Source organism: Taudactylus pleione, unplaced genomic scaffold (assembly GCF_031769625.1).
Source record: "Taudactylus pleione unplaced genomic scaffold, aTauple2 ptg000013l, whole genome shotgun sequence".
Classification (NCBI taxonomy): domain Eukaryota; kingdom Metazoa; phylum Chordata; class Amphibia; order Anura; family Myobatrachidae; genus Taudactylus; species Taudactylus pleione.
In genome coordinates this window covers 4,728,732-4,753,074 of record NW_028284416.1, presented here as the reverse complement: position 1 = coordinate 4,753,074, position 24,343 = coordinate 4,728,732, and the positions used below count along the sequence as shown (strand labels likewise).

Here is a 24,343-nt window from a genome sequence, read left to right as displayed (position 1 = left end):
TGGTTGTGATAGCCATTACATGGTCTATTGCTTAGGCTCTCTCTTTCTCTCAGGGTGTTTATATCAACCAGGAGAGTGTCTGAATTGGGAGCGTTCTCATGTGGCTCCCTCTTCTGGAGGGCATCATGTCAGGGTGGGAGTTGCTCTCGCCCTGTGTTTCTTCTTAGTGGTTTTCAGGTTCCATATTATTCTGGAACTTATGGTACGGCCATTCTGTCCCCAGTCCTCTCGGCTGGTGTGGCCTCATTGACTGTGGTCTGGCCTCTTTGGATTTATGTGATCCGTTCAGGTTCCTTACGGAAATCGGACTCCTTATTGGTGGTCTGAGATTTCTGGTTTTCACAGGAAAGGATGGCCGGCCTATAACCAAATGTTGGCTTGGATGGCCTCGTAGGTCTTCCTCAGGGGCCTACCCATGGGTAGGCCTTCCTGTTGTTGATGCTTGTTTTTTTTCGGGCCATGTGACCCTCGTGTGCGGCTCGCTGTGGCGCCTCGGCTGTTTTGCCTTACTAGGTGGCCACGTGGTCTTCTGTCCACACCTTTTTAAGGTTCTAGGCATTGGTTTCCTTTGCCTCTCAGGATGCTTCCTTTTTGGCGACGGATTCTCCTCTCAGCACAGGAGCGTCCCCACCCTTGGTTGAACTGCTTTGGGACATCCCCAAGGTCAACCCTGTGGACCCCCTATGGATCCTGAAGTAGAAAACAAGAGATATGGTAAGAACTTACCTTTGTTATCTCTGTTTCTACGAAGTCCATAGGGTCCACAGGGCGCCCGCCCTGACGCACCTGGCTTCATATGGGCTGTGTGGCTGGTCACCGGTTTTCCGTCTCCCATTTCGGTGAGTATGGTTATTGAGTGTTCCAGTTTTCTCTCTCTTTTTCTCTCCTCCTCCGGCCTTTGGCTACTTACAAACAGGTGCCTCTGGCTTGGGGGTGGGGTTATAGGGAGAGTGGACCCAGTGCATCCTGGGAGCTAAAAGCTTTAACTGCGTGGTGCCCGGATTTGGTTCCCAACCTATACCCCAAGGTCAACCCTGTGGACCCTATGGACTTCGTAGAAACAGAGATAACAAAGGTAAGTTCTTACCATATCTCTTGTTATTGTGCCCGATCTGGGCATTACGATCATTAATAAATGGGGGTCATAGTAATGTGGACATGCTTTCCTAGTATACCTGTGTTCCCGATGTTACATACAGTACAGAAATCATCATAGGCAGGCTCCCAATATATGGGGGGTGATGGGTTAGTACATTAAACCCAGAGTGCTTAGAACGGGTGATAAAGACGAGGGAGAAGAGAGGGACAATTGTAAAGAAAGAGAAATAAATGGGGATAGAAGTAAAAAGATTAATAATGAATAGAGATAGGAATGGGTACAGTGCTATGATGTGAGGTCACTTAGTGAAGATGGGAGGAGTCAGGATTGGAAGTGGGAGGAGGAATAAGTAAAGGGGAGGAGTCAGGATTAATTCTTAAACCGCCCCCTAAAAAGAAAAGTCTAGATCGTCCCTGCGACATTGTTAGTGTGGGCCATGCTGCACTTGCCAATGCCGGCACCCTGCCGGGTCCCGTCGTTAACTAGGTTGGTACACACAAGACATCGTCTAGTTTAGGGTACCAGCCTTAAGGCATGAGGTTGGGGTGTGCGGGCACTGGCTGCTTTAGAGCATGGCATGCTGGTATTGACTAGTGGACAGTAAGGTAGGGATGGCCATCGGTGGGGTGACCATCAATGGGCCCATCAGTGATAACACAAACATCTATGCTGAAGCATCGATGGTTTGCATCCCTTCGATGGCCACCACGGGTCAAGCAAAAACAAAGGTGGGGCTTAGTGGGGGGGCGGAGCTAAGCTCCGTCCTGAACAGAGAACAAAAAAAATTGTCTGTCATCCATCGATGGCAGTGAACATTGGCTCTCTGCCATTGATGGCAAAACTAGTTAAATCTGCCAGTAACCATCGATGTTTTGAAACTGTCGATGGCCATCCCTAGAGTAAGGTAACCGATTTGGATTCAGCTTGGCCTGACAGACTTGGGTATCATCATATGACTGTCATGTGAAGATGTGGGCTGGAATTCACGTAGAGAATATAAATAGCTGGAGGGTAATTATGGGAAGTGATTGGCAACTTGGGGAAGAGAAACAATTTTGATTGGCCAAAGGATTAGAATAAAGTATAGTAAGTGACACATCTACAGGAGTAGTAAAGGGGTTCATGCCATGAAGGAGACAATTACTGGGGAGGGGCGGATGTGACCTGCCAGGCAAACAGGACCAACCCGTGCAGTTCTTGGTAGTTTGCCAAAATATGCCAATTGGCTACATTTGAGTTGGCTAGTAGAGGAAGGTTGGGATCTGATTAAAGGTAGAGCTATACATTGTACATTACAGAACTTAAACCTTTATGGATACAAGGAATATTGGGCTAAATTCTATGTATATTGTACATTTGTGTACAGTTCTTCTTTGTTATGTCAGATTAATTTTCATTACTAAGAAAATCTTCCTTTGTTCTTGCAGCGTGAGTGTATTTCCGTCCACATTGGCCAAGCTGGCGTCCAGATGGGTAACGCATGCTGGGAGTTGTACTGTCTAGAGCACGGCATTCAGCCCGATGGACAGATGCCCAGCGATAAAACCATTGGTGGCGGAGACGACTCTTTCAACACATTCTTCAGCGAGACGGGAGCCGGCAAGCACGTCCCCAGGGCTGTCTTTGTGGATTTGGAGCCCACTGTAGTTGGTAAGTAATGATACAGGGCAGAGGTGCGCAAACTTCTACATTACAGTCCAGGTTTTCAGGCTAGCCTTGCATCTAGATTGGGAATTACCATGGAGCTCTGAGACCTCTAAATATTCCCTACTACAGTCCACTTGGGCAGTGTATAAGGGTTATACATCTTGAAGTCTGTAATGCTGTGGTAATCTCGATCAATACTGTACAGTGTGTATGCAAGACATCGTTAACTATGCGCACTCCTGCGGATCATTAATGATGTCTTTCATCGCCTATACTTGCGCGGCAACCTGACGATATCGGCAGGTTCCGCAAAGTACGGGTATGAGGGAAGGTGCCGTCACTGTTAACGACATTGAGCGTGGAAATGCAGGGGAAACACGATATGCTCTGAGCGATATCGTTTAAGTGTGTATTAAGGGTGTTGCCGAGGAAGACGGTACATTGTTTTTAATTGTGGTCTAAAGAATAACTATATTCCTTCAGAAATTAAAATGTGTAACCTTTAAAATATGAGGATCAAAGTCACAAGTGTTCCTGTATTGATAGCTGTATACCAGAATGCTTGGTTATTGAACAAACGTCAAGCCCCAGACTTTACTTTTGTACAACATTGGTTACTACTATCTACCAATTTCTAAGGGGGGGGGGGATTGAGGTTAGGAGAGGTCAATTCAATAAAAAAAAACTTTTAGTTTCCAGAACGGCACAGTGAAAATTTTGTCTTGCGCTCCATAGAGATAGATGACGTTGGCGGTTACGTAACTGCCTGACGTGCGCAGCCAATCATCGGCTGTACATCACCTGTAGCTGAATTCCTGCCTTAAGGGAGAGCTGGAGGGAGACTTCAGTAGGATGACCAATCAGAAGCCAGATGAATAGAGCGCAGCTTTTGATTGGTTTCCCCACTTGAACACGCCCTACGTCGATGTTTATAGAGTGGGACTGATGAGTTCTGCTGCAGTGATAATAGATTTATGACACGGATCATGTGTATCTGTTCATGTAGATGAAGTGCGCACTGGGACATACCGTCAGCTCTTCCACCCTGAGCAGCTGATCACCGGAAAGGAGGATGCAGCCAACAACTACGCACGGGGACATTACACCATCGGGAAGGAGGTCGTTGACTTGGTTCTAGATCGTATTCGTAAGCTGGTAAGTACGGCGTGAATGCAGGGCTGGCTAGTTATTTCCATTTATATGGCAGCAACATGTTCCTCAGCGTTGTGCAGTCCCGTGTGTTGGCTTATAGTAGTCTGCTCTGCAGACAGTCCCTACAAATGCCCATATGCGGGCACCCTTTTTGCAGTTAGTTTCACAATGACATTCATTGCTGCAGCATTTAACTCCAGTCGAGTCTAAAGGCCCCCATACATCTGCTAAAATCTAATCGTGATTTGCAAATCTGTGAAATTTAATATATATAATGTCGCTGATACGTCGACGGATCGCGGAACATCGGTGGCTGCCGGTTGGCATTTCGGACAGGTGGACTTGTTAGTAGATGTATGGGGGCCTATAGTCTAGACACATAGTCAAGTCTGCTGATTTTATAGATCAGGATCATCTACACAGCGTCTGTCAGGCATAACACAACTATATCTTCTCTCCGCAGGCCGACCAGTGCACAGGGCTACAGGGCTTCTTTATCTTCCACAGCTTTGGAGGAGGCACTGGCTCCGGATTTGCCTCCCTTCTCATGGAGAGACTTTCTGTTGATTATGGCAAGAAATCTAAGCTTGAGTTTGCCATCTACCCAGCGCCCCAAGTCTCAACCGCTGTGGTGGAGCCATATAACTCTATCCTGACCACCCACACCACCCTGGAGCACTCGGATTGTGCTTTCATGGTGGACAACGAAGCCATCTATGACATCTGCCGCCGGAATCTGGACATTGAGCGTCCGACATACACAAATTTAAACCGACTCATCGGGCAGATCGTGTCTTCCATTACCGCCTCCCTCAGGTTTGATGGAGCTCTGAATGTGGATCTCACCGAGTTTCAGACCAACCTCGTTCCATATCCTCGCATCCACTTCCCGCTGGCCACATACGCCCCGGTCATCTCCGCAGAGAAGGCCTACCACGAGCAGCTGTCTGTCGCTGAAATAACCAATGCTTGCTTCGAGCCGGCAAACCAGATGGTGAAGTGTGACCCTCGTCACGGCAAATACATGGCTTGCTGCATGTTATACAGGGGGGACGTGGTGCCCAAGGATGTCAATGCTGCCATTGCAACCATTAAGACAAAGCGCACCATCCAATTCGTAGACTGGTGCCCTACAGGATTCAAGGTTAGTACCAGGGCTCAGAGAAGGGGAAGGTAAAACCTGCATTCCTCAGATACCTATGGTGGCGATGGGGCACCTGTACCCACATTACTTTGTATTTACCAGGACTATAAGAAGATTGTAACAAAAGACAAAACCTTGTGTCACTTTTGTGACAATATGAGGGTAGTGAGGTTTGGAACTATTTTAACCCATAACATTTCCTCTTGCTGGCTTGTGTACATTGTCCCATATGACCTTCAATGTCTTAGTCCAGAGGTTCCCAAACGCAGTCCAGGTTTTAAGGATATCCTTGGTTGAGCATAGGTGGTTAAATCAAATTGACAAGGACTGTCAGCTGTGGTCAAGTAGGGATATAATTAAAACCTGAACTGTTAGGGTGCTATGAGGACCGAGTTTGGAAACCTGTCTTATGGTACATACACACAGTCAGATGTGTTATATCAGGGGACTTTTTTTTTTTTTACCCCAAAATATATTTAGCTACGCTGACGTTACCCCCTTGATTTGAAAGGAAGGAAATCCTATAGTACTACCCCTGTAGTAGTGCCACTTGTACAAAAAAAAAAAAAACACCTTAATCCCCGCTCCTGCATCCGCCGCCGTCCTGTCCGCCCGGCTGCTCCTCGGAACTATGGGAGAGACGTCATGACGTCTCTCCCATAGTGCGCATGGAGAGAGGCGGAAGCTGGAGTTCAGAAGAGAACTCCAGCGTCTGGCTAACGCGGCGCTGCAGGGAAGGAGACGGGCGCCTGCTGGTAATATCTCAGTGGGCGTCAGGCTTAGAGCCTCCCTGCGGCACAGCCGGGCATGCTTATGTATCATTCTATATTATACAGTGATTCATATGCATGCCCGGCTGTCCGTCCATTACCCCCAGGAATTTAATTTTTACCCCATGTGGGGTAATTTACCCCTGTGTTAGATGAACGATTTCAGACACAATTAAAATGAATTCGACCAAATCTGACTGCAAACACATCAGATATCTGACAATCGGGAACGCACATTGATCATCGTTACAGGCTCACAAGTCATATTTTCTGTCAGATATGAACGATTTTTTAAATCTTTATTGTTCAAATCTGACCGTGTGTCTCCGCCATTAGTCTATTGTGTAGAGAATAAAAGCTGTTGAAATTTAAATGATCTCAAATGAACTGCTGTGCCAAACATTATAAATGGTAACAATGATCTGCTTCTCTACAGGTGGGGATCAACTACCAGCCCCCGACAGTGGTGCCAGGAGGTGACCTGGCCAAAGTGCAGCGTGCTGTATGCATGCTCAGTAACACCACCGCCATCGCAGAGGCCTGGGCCCGCCTGGATCACAAGTTCGACCTAATGTATGCTAAGCGCGCCTTTGTGCACTGGTACGTGGGGGAGGGGATGGAAGAGGGGGAGTTCTCCGAGGCCAGAGAAGATCTGGCTGCATTGGAGAAGGATTACGAGGAGGTGGGGGTGGATTCTGTGGACGACGAGGCGGAGGAGGGAGAGGAATACTGAGTTGTAAAAGGTTACACATGCTCAATGCTTGTTCCGTTTGAAATTTGTCAAATAAGTTTAAATGTTTTAACTATTTCTGTTGTAATATAGCCAGTTTTGCTTGACCTTATGAGAATGACACAAATAAACCGAACAAAGTGATAATAAAAGGCTGGGATCATTTACTATGGTGAAAAGATAGAAGCCAAGCAAAAACAGCACGTATACTGTGAAGGGAAAGTCACCAACAGTTCTCCCATAGTACAAATGTCGGTGACGTCTGCAAACCAGCCCATTCAGTGTAGGATGTGAGTAATGGAAACCTAAATGGCATAATTAGAGTGCTTGTGTGATCATCACCTGACAGGCTGCCAGGAAGTGGGATGACGACGTCCCAAAGAAATGCAGGATCATATCTGGCTGCACTCGCAGAAGATAGTCACACATATGCATAGTTGGACCAGTCAGCTAAGCTGACTTGTGTTTAAATCTTCATCAGACCTTAAATAATTAGGGTTGCTAGAATATCCCTTTTAATCAGGGACACACATGACTAAAGACCCCCATACATCAGTAATAGTGCAATCAATTGTGTATAAAAATCTTTTCCAATCGATTGCACTATTGCTGATGTATTGGGGCCTGTACACAGGTTCTGTGGCTGACTTCAGGTCTGCATTGTGCCTGGTTTTAATTGGCCACAGAACCTGTGTAATTCAGGTCTCCCTTATTAAAGGGATACTATAGCTACCCTGAAAGCTGGGGACACATTTGTTATATCATTTAATCTATGATTGGCAGATGAGTACACCCGATGTGTCTGTCCATGACCTTGTTCAGACATATCAGGTCAGCCTTGCAGATATTGGTACGTATGAGCAAGTGACCCACCGACCGCCTGTACACTAGCTGCAGGGACCGATGTCAGGCCAGACATAAAGGGGGCAATTGGTCAGCCAATCAGCTGCTCTAATAGCAAATTGCTCTGCTGATCAATCTGTCATTTCAGTGTGTCCCCAGCACAAGTCTACACCTGGGTAAATAATGTGAGGACACTAGGTCTCATTCAGACCCGCTCGCAAGCGGGTCGATGGTACCAAAATGCGCATGACGGAGGGAGTATCGTGCGCATGCGCGAGACCCGGCGAGCGACGGGGTAGCTGTCGCTCAGGGTCTCACACCATAGGGGGCGTGCTGTCGATGGTGAGTGACGCCTACCGTCTGGGTCCGGCCCCAGTGGGAGTGATTTTGTCTCTGATCGGGCCAAAATCACTCCAGGGCTTGCAGCAGCGAGACCCTACCCTTGACCATCATGATGGACGCTCGCTATAGCCAGCTATGCGAGCGTCCATGAGGCCGCTCCAAGTTGAGGTAGGAGGGCCCTGATTCAGAGCAAGCGCTCTGGTCAGAGCGTCCGGCTCTGAATCAGGCCCACTGTCGCTACTAGCCCCCCCCCCCCAGCTTACGTTCTGAAGAGGTCTATGGAAACAGGTCGCATAGTTACTGACCCAGCCAGACACCCGCGAATGAATAAAGAAATCCTGAAGACCTGAGCTGCTGGGGGAGGAAGTCTGTGTGTGGATGGTGATGAACATTCTGCTGTCAGCACCAGGTTAGAAAAGAAATCTTTATTTACACTCCACAGAAACACTATTCATTGCTGAGGTATTTCCTCTTCTTGGCGGTGTTGGTATACGGATGCCAGCGCCACTCAACCTCCGCAGTGTTCTCATTCTCCAGGGTGCCCAGTTTAATCATATACACTGTAAGTTGGAAAATGGCATTAGTCATCAATTCTATGGTAACATCTGATTGGTGGCTATGGCTTCTCACGTGCTGTAGCCAGCTCACAAGAGAATGAAACAGATCTAATGGTGCCCATCCACTAGATGGCAGGCAAGAGACTGCACAATTACGACATTGTAATCCTGCAGTAGTTTGTCAGTCTGTGCTGTGCCACGAGCAGTCATTCAGTGTAAGCACATCAATCATCTGCAAACATGCTGAACCTGATGTTATCGTCAGGTTGTACAGCATGTTTGCACGATGATAGATGTCTAAACGGCCAGTGGGAGAGCACATCAATGGTCGTTTTAGACATTTTTGTAAACTATTAACGATATCGTTCAATCGCTCGATTAAATAGTTAGTGAATGGGCACCTTGGCTGTGAAGGTAATATCTATATAATAAACCTACAACAACTAGTAGCCCGGTGGTCTCTCCTGGTATAACTGCTGTCACATATAACACCACAGGCATTACCTGCTGGAGAAAGGGAGTATGGCTGATCCATGGTATTGGGGTCACAGCTGATTAGACCATAAGGCTGTCCTAGAACCCTTTAGCCAATGTCTACATTCCCCATAAACACCAGAGCGCTGACCGCACATGTACGAGTGGCAGCTTCACTTGTAAACATTTGCCGGCAGCACCTTTAATACTTACACTTCATATCAAAGCGAGGGCCTACCTCCGACAGCTCAATGTTACGGTGATCGCTCTTCTTGTAAACGTGGTGCCTGGCACAGAGGATAGGCGTCAGTAGGTCACACGTCACATACAAACAACCTGCAATGCCAGCAGCTGGTACTCACTTACCTAAATGAAATGTAGTCCTCTTGGTTAGCGAAGGTTATGACTCTCTTGCTGTCTTCCTTGGGAACTGGGAATAAATATTTCATGATGTTGGAGACCTATGGATGAAGTAATACGTGTTTAGTCCCAGCTCATCCCCAACGCCGTGCGGCATATTAGAATGTCGGCCTTACCCGCTGTCCTAGCCGGGAAGTGAAGTTGTGGAAGATGAGATGTGGATAAGCCTCCGACATGGTGCCCAGGTCTGGAATATCGTGTCTCATAATTACATTACACAGGGTGAAATACGCAGTGGGTCCAAAAGGCAAGTGACATACAATCAGCCCATCTGTAAGGCAAATAACATTAACATCATATGTACGATGTGCTCAGAAGCCATCACAGTGCAAGTTTCTGTGGGTATCGCGGACTAAACATCGCTACAAGCGCAGCACTTTATCTGCGAGACCAACCTGGCATTCCCCGATGCTCGTGGACGACCACGAGGTCACTGACGTCATTGGCCCTGCACGCCTGGACCAGAGACCCCACCTCGTGCTTTCCTCTGTTCATGCGCTGAGCATTGGGGAAAACCAACTTCAACTCCTGAAGAGTAATAAACAACGTGTGTTATATAATCAGCGATGGGGTTGAGAACTGCCATGTAAGGCTTAAGCTGCATACACACACAACGATTGAGTTAATGAACGATTTTAGTAAATGATTTTCTACCTTGAAACCATGACCTAAAATCGTTTACTAAAGTTGTTCATTTACTATGTTCATTTAAATGTAATGAACGATTTTTATGAACTACAAACGATTTTTGCATATTAACTTAATGAAAATCGTTGAGTTGACAAGTCTGACTGAACTACAACCGTGAACGCGCATGAACAATAATCGTTCATCGTTTGACTCAGAAAGTGAACGATTTTTTTAAACGATAATCGTTCAAAAAAATCGTGTGTGTATGCACCTTTAAGATGCATACACACCTAAAGATTTTCTATCCAACCAGCCTACTAGCTGATTGGTTGGAATGAAAATCTGGTAAGGTATGATAGTAAATGACAATCAGCAATTTGCTCCCAAACGCCGGAAAATGGACAAAAACTGTTGTTTGAACAAATTGTTTAGCTCAAACATTTAACAAACTTGTCTGACGTCATTTTCATCTGTTTTCTGGCATTTAGGAGCAAATTGCTGATCATCAGTTACTCCCATACATTACCAGATTTTCATTCCAACCAATCACCTAGTTGGATGGTTGGACAGAAAATCTTTACGTGTGTATGCAGCATTAGAGGTACATTTACTAAGCAGTGGCTTGTTCAATTCTCTGTGTGTTCAACCCTGAAATTTAAACTGGCAATGATATAAAAAAAATAAAAAGCAAAAATATTTAAGATTGTGGCAATTTTAAATTTCCGAGTCTCACATGCAGAGAAGCAGCGGCCTGCCTATGATTAGTAGCATTTATTTACAAGGCGCCACAGATTTCCACAGCGCCGTACAGAGCAAAAAATACAAAACTGCGTAAAATGAGTAATATAGGGGGCAATTCAACACGAATTGAATAGCTCCCGGAGCCATTTAATTCAGTGCGCTGTGTGGTCAGAGAATGCCGGTTCTCGCGGCTTAACAAGGGTGTTAAGGTGCGGTAACCGGCGTTCTCTGACCAAAGTGCCGGGTGCGCGGCTGTAGCGCTGAGCTATGCAGAAATACAGCCGTGCGCCCAGCACTTTGGTCGGATTTCTCCTTGCATCCCCAGGGGGGTGCGAGAAGAAATCCTTAGCACGCCCAAACAGTGCGGTGTACTGAATAGCTGCTGGAGCTCCCTCCCGTCGCTATTCAACATCGCACTGAATTGAATTCCCCTGAGATAGTGACCTTTGGGAGCAAAAATACTGATATGTAAGATATAGTACAAACACAAAGGCCCGTATTAAATTTGGAGCGAAAAGCCGGTTTTGCGTGTTTCGGCCGAAAACTTTTCGCCGATGACGTCATTTCGCCAGGTGGAAAAGTATCGCCGTATTCAATTTGAAAGACTTTCCGCCTAGGCGGAAAGTCAATGCCATGTAATAGGCGTAAAAGTTTTACCTATGAATAGCAGGCGGAAAAAAGTGCAGAATTGGGGTTTTGGGGTGCAACGTTGCGGGAACCCCCGTGCAGCCTTCAGACATTCCCCCAAAGGTAAATTGTGTCAAAAATTTTAAACACTTAAGGACACCCCAAAAAAATCACTTTGAATTTGGGGGCAAAAAAAAAAAAAGTTGGAGGACAAAGTTAAAAACTAGCGAACTTGTCTCTGGGGGGGTCCCCAAGTATGCCCCAGGTGTTTTTCCATTGCAGGGACTTGCGGCAGGTGGATTTTTCACGATATTTTCTACTTAACTTTAAAATATGCTGACCCCCATTTTCAAGTACCCCAAATTTGCTGGGATAAGTTATTTTCTGCAAAAAATACTCCTGAATACTATTCTGCACCACTTATACAAAAACGCTATTTACCAGCTATTGAGCCCGTTTAAAAACACCAAATACCTTCAGCAAGCCAAATCGGGGGGTACCATAGCTAACCCCCATGTCAGAGCATCTTTTGGGGGGTGTCAGGCTGATTTCCCCAAATCTGACAGTACTTTCCGCCTGTTCAAGTTTCGCCGGGTCCCGTTTTCACCTACTTTCAAATTGAATACGAGGGATAAGCAGGCAAGCGCGTGATACTTTTTCCGCCTGCACAACACGCGATGTAGGCGAAAAGGTATCGCGGCTCAGCTCAAATTGAATATGGGCCATAGTTGCAAATGTGGAAATTATACTAAACACAAATGTGGGCATAATGCCAACGTATAATAAATAACAGTGACACAATACAGTGGACGGGAGGGTTAATATTACGCGCTCAATGCCTGGTAAGTGTGCATTACCGCTAGTAATGCAAATGTTCTGTAAGCAGAGGGATTGTTTATGCTCCGTACAAGATAATGGCGGCCCATGGAAGTGATACGTTGGACACTATTGCTGCAGGAAAGGACTTGAGAGCAGACGTAATAGATGGGGCAGATTAAATGAAACGCGTTAGCTCCAGAAGCTGCCTCTAATCTCAGCCTATGGGGGTGCGCGCAGAATCGGCTTACCATAACGGGCAGAAAAATTCGCAGCTCGCATTGAAATTAATCAGCCCCTGTATATTTCTGCTCTGCCATTATCAGGCGCCCACATGTACGATCAGCCATGATTTGTCCCTAATACACTCTGGAGGCAGCCAATGTTCATGAGGAAAAGTATACACGACGGATCATTTCATATACAGCCATCCTCCACAGCACACCGTACGTTTCATACCTTGGCAAACATTTTCAGCCGGGAACTGGGGTCTCTTGATGTTGTGATCATGATTTTTGGATCTTCCACCCCTGCCCACTTGTACTCATCATCCATATGCGATGACACCCCTGTGAGAATTCAATCAAACAAGAGGCTAAAGCACATAAGTGGCTGGTGATGTTACGTAGCATTAGAGTTTCATGGTACAAGGGTCTAACATAGAGGCCGGCACTCCGGCTCACAAGCTGTGGTAGGACTACAGGACCCAGCTAACTGGACCCCGGGTTTCAGCACCAGCTGGAGCTACCTCTGGTCTAAGGAGCAAATATGAGACACGTTTATCTTACCTTCACCCCCCTCATCATCAAATTCTAGCTGCTTCTGTAGAGATAGCGCCTCTCTGCGGATCTCGGTGGGAATGAGTCGGTTTTCTGTGGACATACAAAGGTACAGTCAGTACTGATGTCTTCACATAGGGCGCACACAGTATGTATGTATGTATGATATATATATATATATATATATATATACACACATATAGATGTGTGTGTGTGTGTGTATATATCTCCATTGTACAAACCATCGAGCGCTCGCTTCAGACGCTGCTTCTTGTCCTCGATGTTGTGCTGTTTGGCCTCCTGAGCTTTCCGGTAGAGGTATTCCCTCTGGAGACGCGCCTCCCTGCGGAGCTAAAGGAAACGCATTGTGAGGCAATGACAGCGACTTGGGTCATTCCATGGTAACTCACGTTACAGAGTTGTGACATAGCAAGTATATGCATGGCTAAAAACAGCAAAAAGGAATTTATGTGAAATTAATTTTAGTAATATTAATACACCTTTTACACCAGAGTAAAAACCCAGGTTATTGCTGGGTCTACCCGGGTCGCAGCTCAGTGTAAAAGGGTCCCTGAAAAATAACCCGGGTCAACTGACCCTGCGATCCAACCCAGGCAGCTACCAGGGTCGGACCCGGGATGGACCTGGGTAATGGTCGCAGTGGAAACAACGCAACCTGGGTTATCCGACCTGGGTCATGCCTAAAATGAGCTGTTTGGTGGCTGTGGAGCAGTCACCTCCCACTTTTTATGACCTCACAAGCTTAGGGCAGACCCAGGTTCAGTGTGAACGGGGCTGACCTGAGAATAACCCAGATCGATGGTGCTGTGTAATACCCCTTTAGGTCCGACCTGGGTTTTTGGACATGGTTCCAACCCTGGTCAGACCCATTTACACTGCACCTTGGATCTGGGTTACTCCCAGGTCAGCCCTGTTCACACTAACTCATGTCTGCCCTGCTAAACCTGTGAGGTCATAAAAAGTGGGAGGTGAATGCTCCACAACCACCAATCCACTCATTTTAGGCATGATCCAGGTCAGATAACCCGGGTTGCACGGTTTACACTGCACCATTACCTGGATCCAACCCTGGTAGCTACCTGGGTTGGATTGCAGGGTCACTTGACCCAGGTTATTTTTCAGGGACCCTTTTACACTGAGCTGCGACCCGGGTAGACCCAGCAATAACCCAGGTTTTTGCTCTGGTGTAAAAGGGGTATAACTGGTGTCTGGCCTGGGTTGGAACCATGTCTGAATTCCCAGGTCAGACCCGGGTTTTTGGTGGAAAAGAGGTATTACTGAGAAAATAAAACAGGTCATGCTTAAAAAAAAAAAAAAAAACGGTTTACAGAAATTACTCATTGTTTGCTATGTCACTTTGTAACGTGAGTTACCATGATACATCAGGCCCTGCTTCCACCTCCTCCATCCCCGCGGGAGTGACCAGGTGCACGGTAGGTGGACATGGGGCACTAGAACTTAGAATTATATTGGATTTAAATGCAGACCTTCAATAAGCCGTTATGTGGACAGCATAGAGAATGAGTAGAGACGTTGTAAATTGGACTTAATATTTGTATATAATGTATGACCTGATACCAGCAGCATGATCCTCACAATATCAGAACACCAAGTCCCTGACTCCCAGATATCTGCTTCTCCCAGTCCCTTATGCATCCAGCACAGCATGAATATGAGACATCTGCAATGCAGCTGTGTAATTGCCGCCTCCAGGCTGAGGCCCCCGACGCTGTCATCGGCAGACCCCGGCATACAATGGAATGTACAGCTACGTCGTCACGCTGGGAAATCAGTCACAGCAGCATGGCGCCTGCGGCTTCACCATTGTAATGCTTCTTTCTTCTTCACCCTCCCGTTTTCCCTACTTAGGAAAGCTGGAACCCACTCCTCTCTCTTTAAAGAAGGAGCACACAGGGGGTTATGTAATAGGGTCCGAGATTATGGAAATGGAGGGATTTCAGCGAGTTTGCAGCTAAATTACTTATAGGGCTGGGTGTCTTATATTATATACCTAATAACACCAGATACTGAGAGTTACAGAGTATATGACAGAAGTAGCACTGTGCAGACATAGCTATATTATATACCTAATAACACCAGATACTGAGAGTTACAGAGTATATAACAAGAAGTAGCACTGTGCAGACATAACAATATTATATACCCAATAACACCAGATACTGAGAGTTACAGAGTATATGGTAGAAGTAGCACTATGCAGACATAGATATATTATATACCTAATAACACCAGATACTGAGAGTTACAGAGTATATGAGAGAAGTAGCACTGTGCAGACATAACTATATTATATACCTAATAACACCTGATACTGAGAGTTACAGAGTATATAACAAGAAGTAGCACTGTGCAGACATAACAATATTATATACCCAATAACACCAGATACTGAGAGTTACAGAGTATATGGTAGAAGTAGCACTATGCAGACATAGATATATTATATACCTAATAACACCAGATACTGAGAGTTACAGAGTATATGAGAGAAGTAGCACTGTGCAGACATAACTATATTATATACCTAATAACACCAGATACTGAGAGTTACAGAGTATATAACAAGAAGTAGCACTGTGCAGACATAACAATATTATATACCCAATAACACCAGATACTGAGAGTTACAGAGTATATGGTAGAAGTAGCACTATGCAGACATAGATATATTATATACCTAATAACACCTGATACTGAGAGTTACAGAGTATATGACAGAAGTAGCACTGTGCAGACATAGCTATATTATATACCTAATAACACCAGATACTGAGAGTTACAGAGTATATGGTAGAAGTAGCACTGTGCAGACATAGCTATATTATATATCTAATAACACCAGATACTGAGAGTTACAGAGTATATGACAGAAGTAGTACTGTGCAGACATAGCTATATTATATACCTAATAACACCAGATACTGAGAGTTACAGAGTATATGACAGAAGTAGCACTGTGCAGACATAGCTATATTATATACCTAATAACACCAGATACTGAGAGTTACAGAGTATATGACAGAAGTAGTACTGTGCAGACATAGCTATATTATATACCTAATAACACCAGATACTGAGAGTTACAGAGTATATGACAGAAGTAGCACTGTGCAGACATAGCTATATTATATACCTAATAACACCAGATACTGAGAGTTACAGAGTATATGACAGAAGTAGTACTGTGCAGACATAGCTATATTATATACCTAATAACACCAGATACTGAGAGTTACAGAGTATATGACAGAAGTAGCACTGTGCAGACATAGCTATATTATATACCTAATAACACCAGATACTGAGAGTTACAGAGTATATGACAGAAGTAGTACTGTGCAGACATAGCTATATTATATACCTAATAACACCAGATACTGAGAGTTACAGAGTATATGACAGAAGTAGCACTGTGCAGACATAGCTATATTATATACCTAATAACACCAGATACTGAGAGTTACAGAGTATATGAGAGAAGTAGCACTGTGCAGACATAGCTATATTATATATCTAATAACACCTGATACTGAGAGTTACAGTGTATATGGCAGAAGTAGCACTGTGCAGACATAGCTATATTATATACCTAATAACACCAGATACTGAGAGTTACAGAGTATGAGAGAAGTAGCACTGTGCAGACATAGCTATATTATATACCTAATAACACCAGATACTGAGAGTTACAGAGTATATGACAGAAGTAGCACTGTGCAGACATAGCTATATTATATACCTAATAACACCAGATACTGAGAGTTACAGAGTATATGACAGAAGTAGCACTGTGCAGACATAGCTATATTATATACCTAATAACACCAGATACTGAGAGTTACAGAGTATATGGTAGAAGTAGTACTGTGCAGACATAGCTATATTATATACCTAATAACACCAGATACTGAGAGTTACAGAGTATATGACAGAAGTAGCACTGTGCAGCTATAGCTATATTATATACCTAATAACACCAGATACTGAGAGTTACAGAGTATATGGTAGAAGTAGTACTGTGCAGACATAGCTATATTATATACCTAATAACACCGGATACTGAGAGTTACAGAGTATATGACAGAAGTAGCACTGTGCAGACATAGCTATATTATATACCTAATAACACCAGATACTGAGAGTTACAGAGTATATAACAGAAGTAGCACTGTGCAGACATAACAATATTATATACCCAATAACACCAGATACTGAGAGTTACAGAGTATATGGTAGAAGTAGCACTATGCAGACATAGATATATTATATACCTAATAACACCAGATACTGAGAGTTACAGAGTATATGAGAGAAGTAGCACTGTGCAGACATAGCTATATTATATACCTAATAACACCAGATACTGAGAGTTACAGAGTATATGACAGAAGTAGTACTGTGCAGACATAACTATATTATATACCTAATAACACCAGATACTGAGAGTTACAGAGTATATGAGAGAAGTAGCACTGTGCAGACATAGCTATATTATATACCTAATAACACCTGATACTGAGAGTTACAGAGTATATGACAGAAGTAGTACTGTGCAGACATAGCTATATTATATACCTAATAACACCTGATACTGAGAGTTACAGAGTATATGACAGAAGTAGCACTGTGCAGACATAGCTATATTATATACCTAATAACACCTGATACTGAGAGTTACAGAGTATATGACAGAAGTAGTACTGTGCAGACATAGCTATATTATATACCTAATAACACCTGATACTGAGAGTTACAGAGTATATGACAGAAGTAGTACTGTGCAGACATAGCTATATTATATACCTAATAACACCAGATACTGAGAGTTACAGAGTATATGACAGAAGTAGTACTGTGCAGACATAGCTATATTATATACCTAATAACACCAGATACTGAGAGTTACAGAGTATGAGAGAAGTAGCACTGTGCAGACATAGCTATATTATATACCTAATAACACCTGATACTGAGAGTTACAGAGTATATGACAGAAGTAGCACTGTGCAGACATAGCTATATTATATACCTAATAACACCAGATACTGAGAGTTACAGAGTATATGACAGAAGTAGTACTGTGCAGACATAGCTATATTATATACCTAATAACACCAGATACTGAGAGTTACAGAGTATATGACAGAAGTAGTACTGTGCAGCTATAGCTATATTATATACCTAATAACACCAGATACTGAGAGTTACAGAGTATGAGAGAAGTAGCACTGTGCAGACATAGCTATATTATATACCTAATAACACCGGATACTGAGAGTTACAGAGTATGAGAGAAGTAGCACTGTGCAGACATAGCTATATTATATACCTAATAACACCGGAAACTGAGAGTTACAGAGTATATGACAGAAGTAGCACTGTGCAGACATAGCTATATTATATACCTAATAACACCAGATACTGAGAGTTACAGAGTATATGGTAGAAGTAGCACTGTGCAGACATAGCTATATTATATATCTAATAACACCAGATACTGAGAGTTACAGAGTATATGACAGAAGTAGCACTGTGCAGACATAGCTATATTATATACCTAATAACACCAGATACTGAGAGTTACAGAGTATATGACAGAAGTAGCACTGTGCAGACATAGCTATATTATATACCTAATAACACCAGATACTGAGAGTTACAGAGTATATGACAGAAGTAGCACTGTGCAGACATAGCTATATTATATACCTAATAACACCAGATACTGAGAGTTACAGAGTATATGACAGAAGTAGTACTGTGCAGACATAGCTATATTATATACCTAATAACACCAGATACTGAGAGTTACAGAGTATATGACAGAAGTAGTACTGTGCAGACATAGCTATATTATATACCTAATAACACCAGATACTGAGAGTTACAGAGTATATGACAGAAGTAGTACTGTGCAGACATAGCTATATTATATATCTAATAACACCTGATACTGAGAGTTACAGAGTATATGGCAGAAGTAGCACTGTGCAGACATAGCTATATTATATACCTAATAACACCAGATACTGAGAGTTACAGAGTATGAGAGAAGTAGCACTGTGCAGACATAGCTATATTATATACCTAATAACACCAGATACTGAGAGTTACAGAGTATATGACAGAAGTAGCACTGTGCAGACATAGCTATATTATATACTTAATAACACCAGATACTGAGAGTTACAGAGTATGAGAGAAGTAGCACTGTGCAGACATAGCTATATTATATACCTAATAACACCAGATACTGAGAGTTACAGAGTATATGACAGAAGTAGCACTGTGCAGACATAGCTATATTATATACCTAATAACACCAGATACTGAGAGTTACAGAGTATATGAGAGAAGTAGCACTGTGCAGACATAGCTATATTATATATCTAATAACACCTTACTGAGAGTTACAGAGTATATGGCAGAAGTAGCACTGTGCAGACATAGCTATATTATATACCTAATAACACCAGATACTGAGAGTTACAGAGTATGAGAGAAGTAGCACTGTGCAGACATAGCTATATTATATACCTAATAACACCAGATACTGAGAGTTACAGAGTATATGAGAGAAGTAGCACTGTGCAGACATAGCTATATTATATACCTAATAACACCAGATACTGAGAGTTACAGAGTATATGACAGAAGTAGTACTGTGCAGACATAGATATATTATATACCTAATAACACCAGATACTGAGAGTTACAGAGAATATGACAGAAGTAGCACTGTGCAGACATAGCTATATTATATACCTAATAACACCAGATACTGAGAGTTACAGAGTATATGACAGAAGTAGTACTGTGCAGACATAGCTATATTATATACCTAATAACACCAGATACTGAGAGTTACAGAGTATATGACAGAAGTAGCACTGTGCAGACATAGCTATATTATATACCTAATAACACCGGATACTGAGAGTTACAGAGTATGAGAGAAGTAGCACTGTGCAGACATAGCTATATTATATACCTAATAACACCAGATACTGAGAGTTACAGAGTATATGACAGAAGTAGCACTGTGCAGACATAGCTATATTATATACCTAATAACACCAGATACTGAGAGTTACAGAGTATATGACAGAAGTAGTACTGTGCAGCTATAGCTATATTATATACCTAATAACACCAGATACTGAGAGTTACAGAGTATGAGAGAAGTAGCACTGTGCAGACATAGCTATATTATATACCTAATAACACCGGATACTGAGAGTTACAGAGTATGAGAGAAGTAGCACTGTGCAGACATAGCTATATTATATACCTAATAACACCGGATACTGAGAGTTACAGAGTATATGACAGAAGTAGCACTGTGCAGACATAGCTATATTATATACCTAATAACACCAGATACTGAGAGTTACAGAGTATATGGTAGAAGTAGCACTGTGCAGACATAGCTATATTATATATCTAATAACACCAGATACTGAGAGTTACAGAGTATATGACAGAAGTAGCACTGTGCAGACATAGCTATATTATATACCTAATAACACCAGATACTGAGAGTTACAGAGTATATGACAGAAGTAGCACTGTGCAGACATAGCTATATTATATACCTAATAACACCAGATACTGAGAGTTACAGAGTATATGACAGAAGTAGTACTGTGCAGACATAGCTATATTATATACCTAATAACACCAGATACTGAGAGTTACAGAGTATATGACAGAAGTAGTACTGTGCAGACATAGCTATATTATATACCTAATAACACCAGATACTGAGAGTTACAGAGTATATGACAGAAGTAGCACTGTGCAGACATAGCTATATTATATACCTAATAACACCAGATACTGAGAGTTACAGAGTATATGAGAGAAGTAGCACTGTGCAGACATAGCTATATTATATATCTAATAACACCTGATACTGAGAGTTACAGAGTATATGGCAGAAGTAGCACTGTGCAGACATAGCTATATTATATACCTAATAACACCAGATACTGAGAGTTACAGAGTATGAGAGAAGTAGCACTGTGCAGACATAGCTATATTATATACCTAATAACACCAGATACTGAGAGTTACAGAGTATATGACAGAAGTAGCACTGTGCAGACATAGCTATATTATATACCTAATAACACCAGATACTGAGAGTTACAGAGTATGAGAGAAGTAGCACTGTGCAGACATAGCTATATTATATACCTAATAACACCAGATACTGAGAGTTACAGAGTATATGACAGAAGTAGCACTGTGCAGACATAGCTATATTATATACCTAATAACACCAGATACTGAGAGTTACAGAGTATATGAGAGAAGTAGCACTGTGCAGACATAGCTATATTATATATCTAATAACACCTTACTGAGAGTTACAGAGTATATGGCAGAAGTAGCACTGTGCAGACATAGCTATATTATATACCTAATAACACCAGATACTGAGAGTTACAGAGTATGAGAGAAGTAGCACTGTGCAGACATAGCTATATTATATACCTAATAACACCAGATACTGAGAGTTACAGAGTATATGACAGAAGTAGCACTGTGCAGACATAGCTATATTATATACCTAATAACACCAGATACTGAGAGTTACAGAGTATATGACAGAAGTAGTACTGTGCAGACATAGATATATTATATACCTAATAACACCAGATACTGAGAGTTACAGAGTATATGACAGAAGTAGCACTGTGCAGACATAGCTATATTATATACCTAATAACACCAGATACTGAGAGTTACAGAGTATATGACAGAAGTAGTACTGTGCAGACATAGCTATATTATATACCTAATAACACCAGATACTGAGAGTTACAGAGTATATGACAGAAGTAGCACTGTGCAGACATAGCTATATTATATACCTAATAACACCGGATACTGAGAGTTACAGAGTATGAGAGAAGTAGCACTGTGCAGACATAGCTATATTATATACCTAATAACACCAGATACTGAGAGTTACAGAGTATATGACAGAAGTAGCACTGTGCAGACATAGCTATATTATATACCTAATAACACCAGATACTGAGAGTTACAGAGTATATGACAGAAGTAGCACTGTGCAGACATAGCTATATTATATACCTAATAACACCGGATACTGAGAGTTACAGAGTATATGACAGAAGTAGCACTGTGCAGACATAGCTATATTATATACCTAATAACACCAGATACTGAGAGTTACAGAGTATATGACAGAAGTAGCACTGTGCAGACATAGCTATATTATATACCTAATAACACCGGATACTGAGAGTTACAGAGTATATGACAGAAGTAGCACTGTGCAGACATAGCTATATTATATACCTAATAACACCAGATACTGAGAGTTACAGAGTATGAGAGAAGTAGCACTGTGCAGACATAGCTATATTATATACCTAATAACACCAGATACTGAGAGTTACAGAGTATGAGAGAAGTAGTACTGTGCAGACATAGCTATATTATATACCTAATAACACCAGATACTGAGAGTTACAGAGTATATGACAGAAGTAGCACTGTGCAGACATAGCTATATTATATACCCAATAACACCAGATACTGAGAGTTACAGAGTATGAGAGAAGTAGCACTGTGCAGACATAGCTATATTATATACCTAATAACACCAGATACTGAGAGTTACAGAGTATGACAGAAGTAGCACTGTGCAGACATAGCTATATTATATACCTAATAACACCAGATACTGAGAGTTACAGAGTATATGACAGAAGTAGCACTGTGCAGACATAGCTATATTATATACCTAATAACACCAGATACTGAGAGTTACAGAGTATGAGAGAAGTAGCACTGTGCAGACATAGCTATATTATATACCTAATAACACCAGATACTGAGAGTTACAGAGTATGAGAGAAGTAGTACTGTGCAGACATAGCTATATTATATACCTAATAACACCAGATACTGAGAGTTACAGAGTATATGACAGAAGTAGCACTGTGCAGACATAGCTATATTATATACCTAATAACACCAGATACTGAGAGTTACAGAGTATATGACAGAAGTAGCACTGTGCAGACATAGCTATATTATATACCTAATAACACCAGATACTGAGAGTTACAGAGTATATGACAGAAGTAGCACTGTGCAGACATAGCTATATTATATACCTAATAACACCAGATACTGAGAGTTACAGAGTATATGACAGAAGTAGTACTGTGCAGACATAGATATATTATATACCTAATAACACCAGATACTGAGAGTTACAGAGTATATGACAGAAGTAGCACTGTGCAGACATAGCTATATTATATACCTAATAACACCAGATACTGAGAGTTACAGAGTATATGACAGAAGTAGCACTGTGCAGACATAGCTATATTATATACCTAATAACACCAGATACTGAGAGTTACAGAGTATGACAGAAGTAGCACTGTGCAGACATAGCTATATTATATACCTAATAACACCAGATACTGAGAGTTACAGAGTATATGACAGAAGTAGCACTGTGCAGACATAGCTATATTATATACCTAATAACACCAGATACTGAGAGTTACAGAGTATATGACAGAAGTAGCACTGTGCAGACATAGCTATATTATATACCTAATAACACCAGATACTGAGAGTTACAGAGTATATGACAGAAGTAGCACTGTGCAGACATAGCTATATTATATACCTAATAACACCAGATACTGAGAGTTACAGAGTATATGACAGAAGTAGTACTGTGCAGACATAGATATATTATATACCTAATAACACCAGATACTGAGAGTTACAGAGTATATGACAGAAGTAGCACTGTGCAGACATAGCTATATTATATACCTAATAACACCAGATACTGAGAGTTACAGAGTATATGACAGAAGTAGCACTGTGCAGACATAGCTATATTATATACCTAATAACACCAGATACTGAGAGTTACAGAGTATGACAGAAGTAGCACTGTGCAGACATAGCTATATTATATACCTAATAACACCAGATACTGAGAGTTACAGAGTATATGACAGAAGTAGCACTGTGCAGACATAGCTATATTATATACCTAATAACACCAGATACTGAGAGTTACAGAGTATATGACAGAAGTAGCACTGTGCAGACATAGCTATATTATATACCTAATAACACCAGATACTGAGAGTTACAGAGTATGAGAGAAGTAGTACTGTGCAGACATAGCTATATTATATACCCAATAACACCAGATACTGAGAGTTACAGAGTATGACAGAAGTAGCACTGTGCAGACATAGCTATATTATATACCTAATAACACCAGATACTGAGAGTTACGGGCCGGGAGTGGGACTATCCCTGAGCACTATGGTTAGCTGGAGGGCACATAGGCCTTGTGGTACCACACTGACTCCCCCTGTAGCCCCAACACTCACCATGATATCGGCTGCCGAGCCTCACACGTGGGAAATTAATGATCCGTACAATGAGCTCTGTCCGACTGACCAATCCCGAGCCAGGGATCAGCTGCCCTCAGTCAAGATGGCGGCGC

At 42.3% G+C, this 24,343-nt stretch overlaps 2 protein-coding genes across 2 annotated transcripts in view; one reads left to right on the top strand and one right to left on the bottom strand.

Moving 5' to 3' along the window:
- Nucleotides 1-6,694, top strand: part of TUBA3E (tubulin alpha 3e) — a 13,786-nt gene extending 7,092 nt beyond the window's left edge. Inside the window, exons 2-5 of the mRNA XM_088470434.1 lie at nt 2,527-2,749; nt 3,753-3,901; nt 4,362-5,042; nt 6,249-6,694. Of these exons, the coding sequence (XP_088326560.1) occupies nt 2,527-2,749; nt 3,753-3,901; nt 4,362-5,042; nt 6,249-6,545 (1,350 nt within the window). The 3' untranslated portion in view covers nt 6,546-6,694. The remainder of the gene's footprint in view (nt 1-2,526; nt 2,750-3,752; nt 3,902-4,361; nt 5,043-6,248) is intronic.
- IMP4 (IMP U3 small nucleolar ribonucleoprotein 4) lies at nt 6,543-24,343 on the bottom strand. The gene is made up of 9 exons (XM_088470446.1): nt 24,228-24,343; nt 13,014-13,122; nt 12,781-12,864; nt 12,452-12,561; nt 9,574-9,706; nt 9,295-9,449; nt 9,125-9,219; nt 8,972-9,045; nt 6,543-8,287 (listed from the first exon to the last, which is right to left on the bottom strand). The coding sequence occupies exons 1-9, from the start codon at nt 24,228-24,230 to the stop codon at nt 8,175-8,177; spliced, it is 876 nt and encodes a 291-aa protein (XP_088326572.1). The 5' UTR covers nt 24,231-24,343; the 3' UTR covers nt 6,543-8,174.

Coding starts and splice junctions, on each gene's coding strand:
- IMP4 (XM_088470446.1), bottom strand. Junction 12,865..13,013: donor TCTGAAGCGAGCGCTCGATG/GTTTGTACAATG, acceptor GTATGTCCACAG/AAAACCGACTCATTCCCACC. Junction 12,562..12,780: donor TGATGATGAGGGGGGTGAAG/GTAAGATAAACG, acceptor GAATTCTCACAG/GGGTGTCATCGCATATGGAT.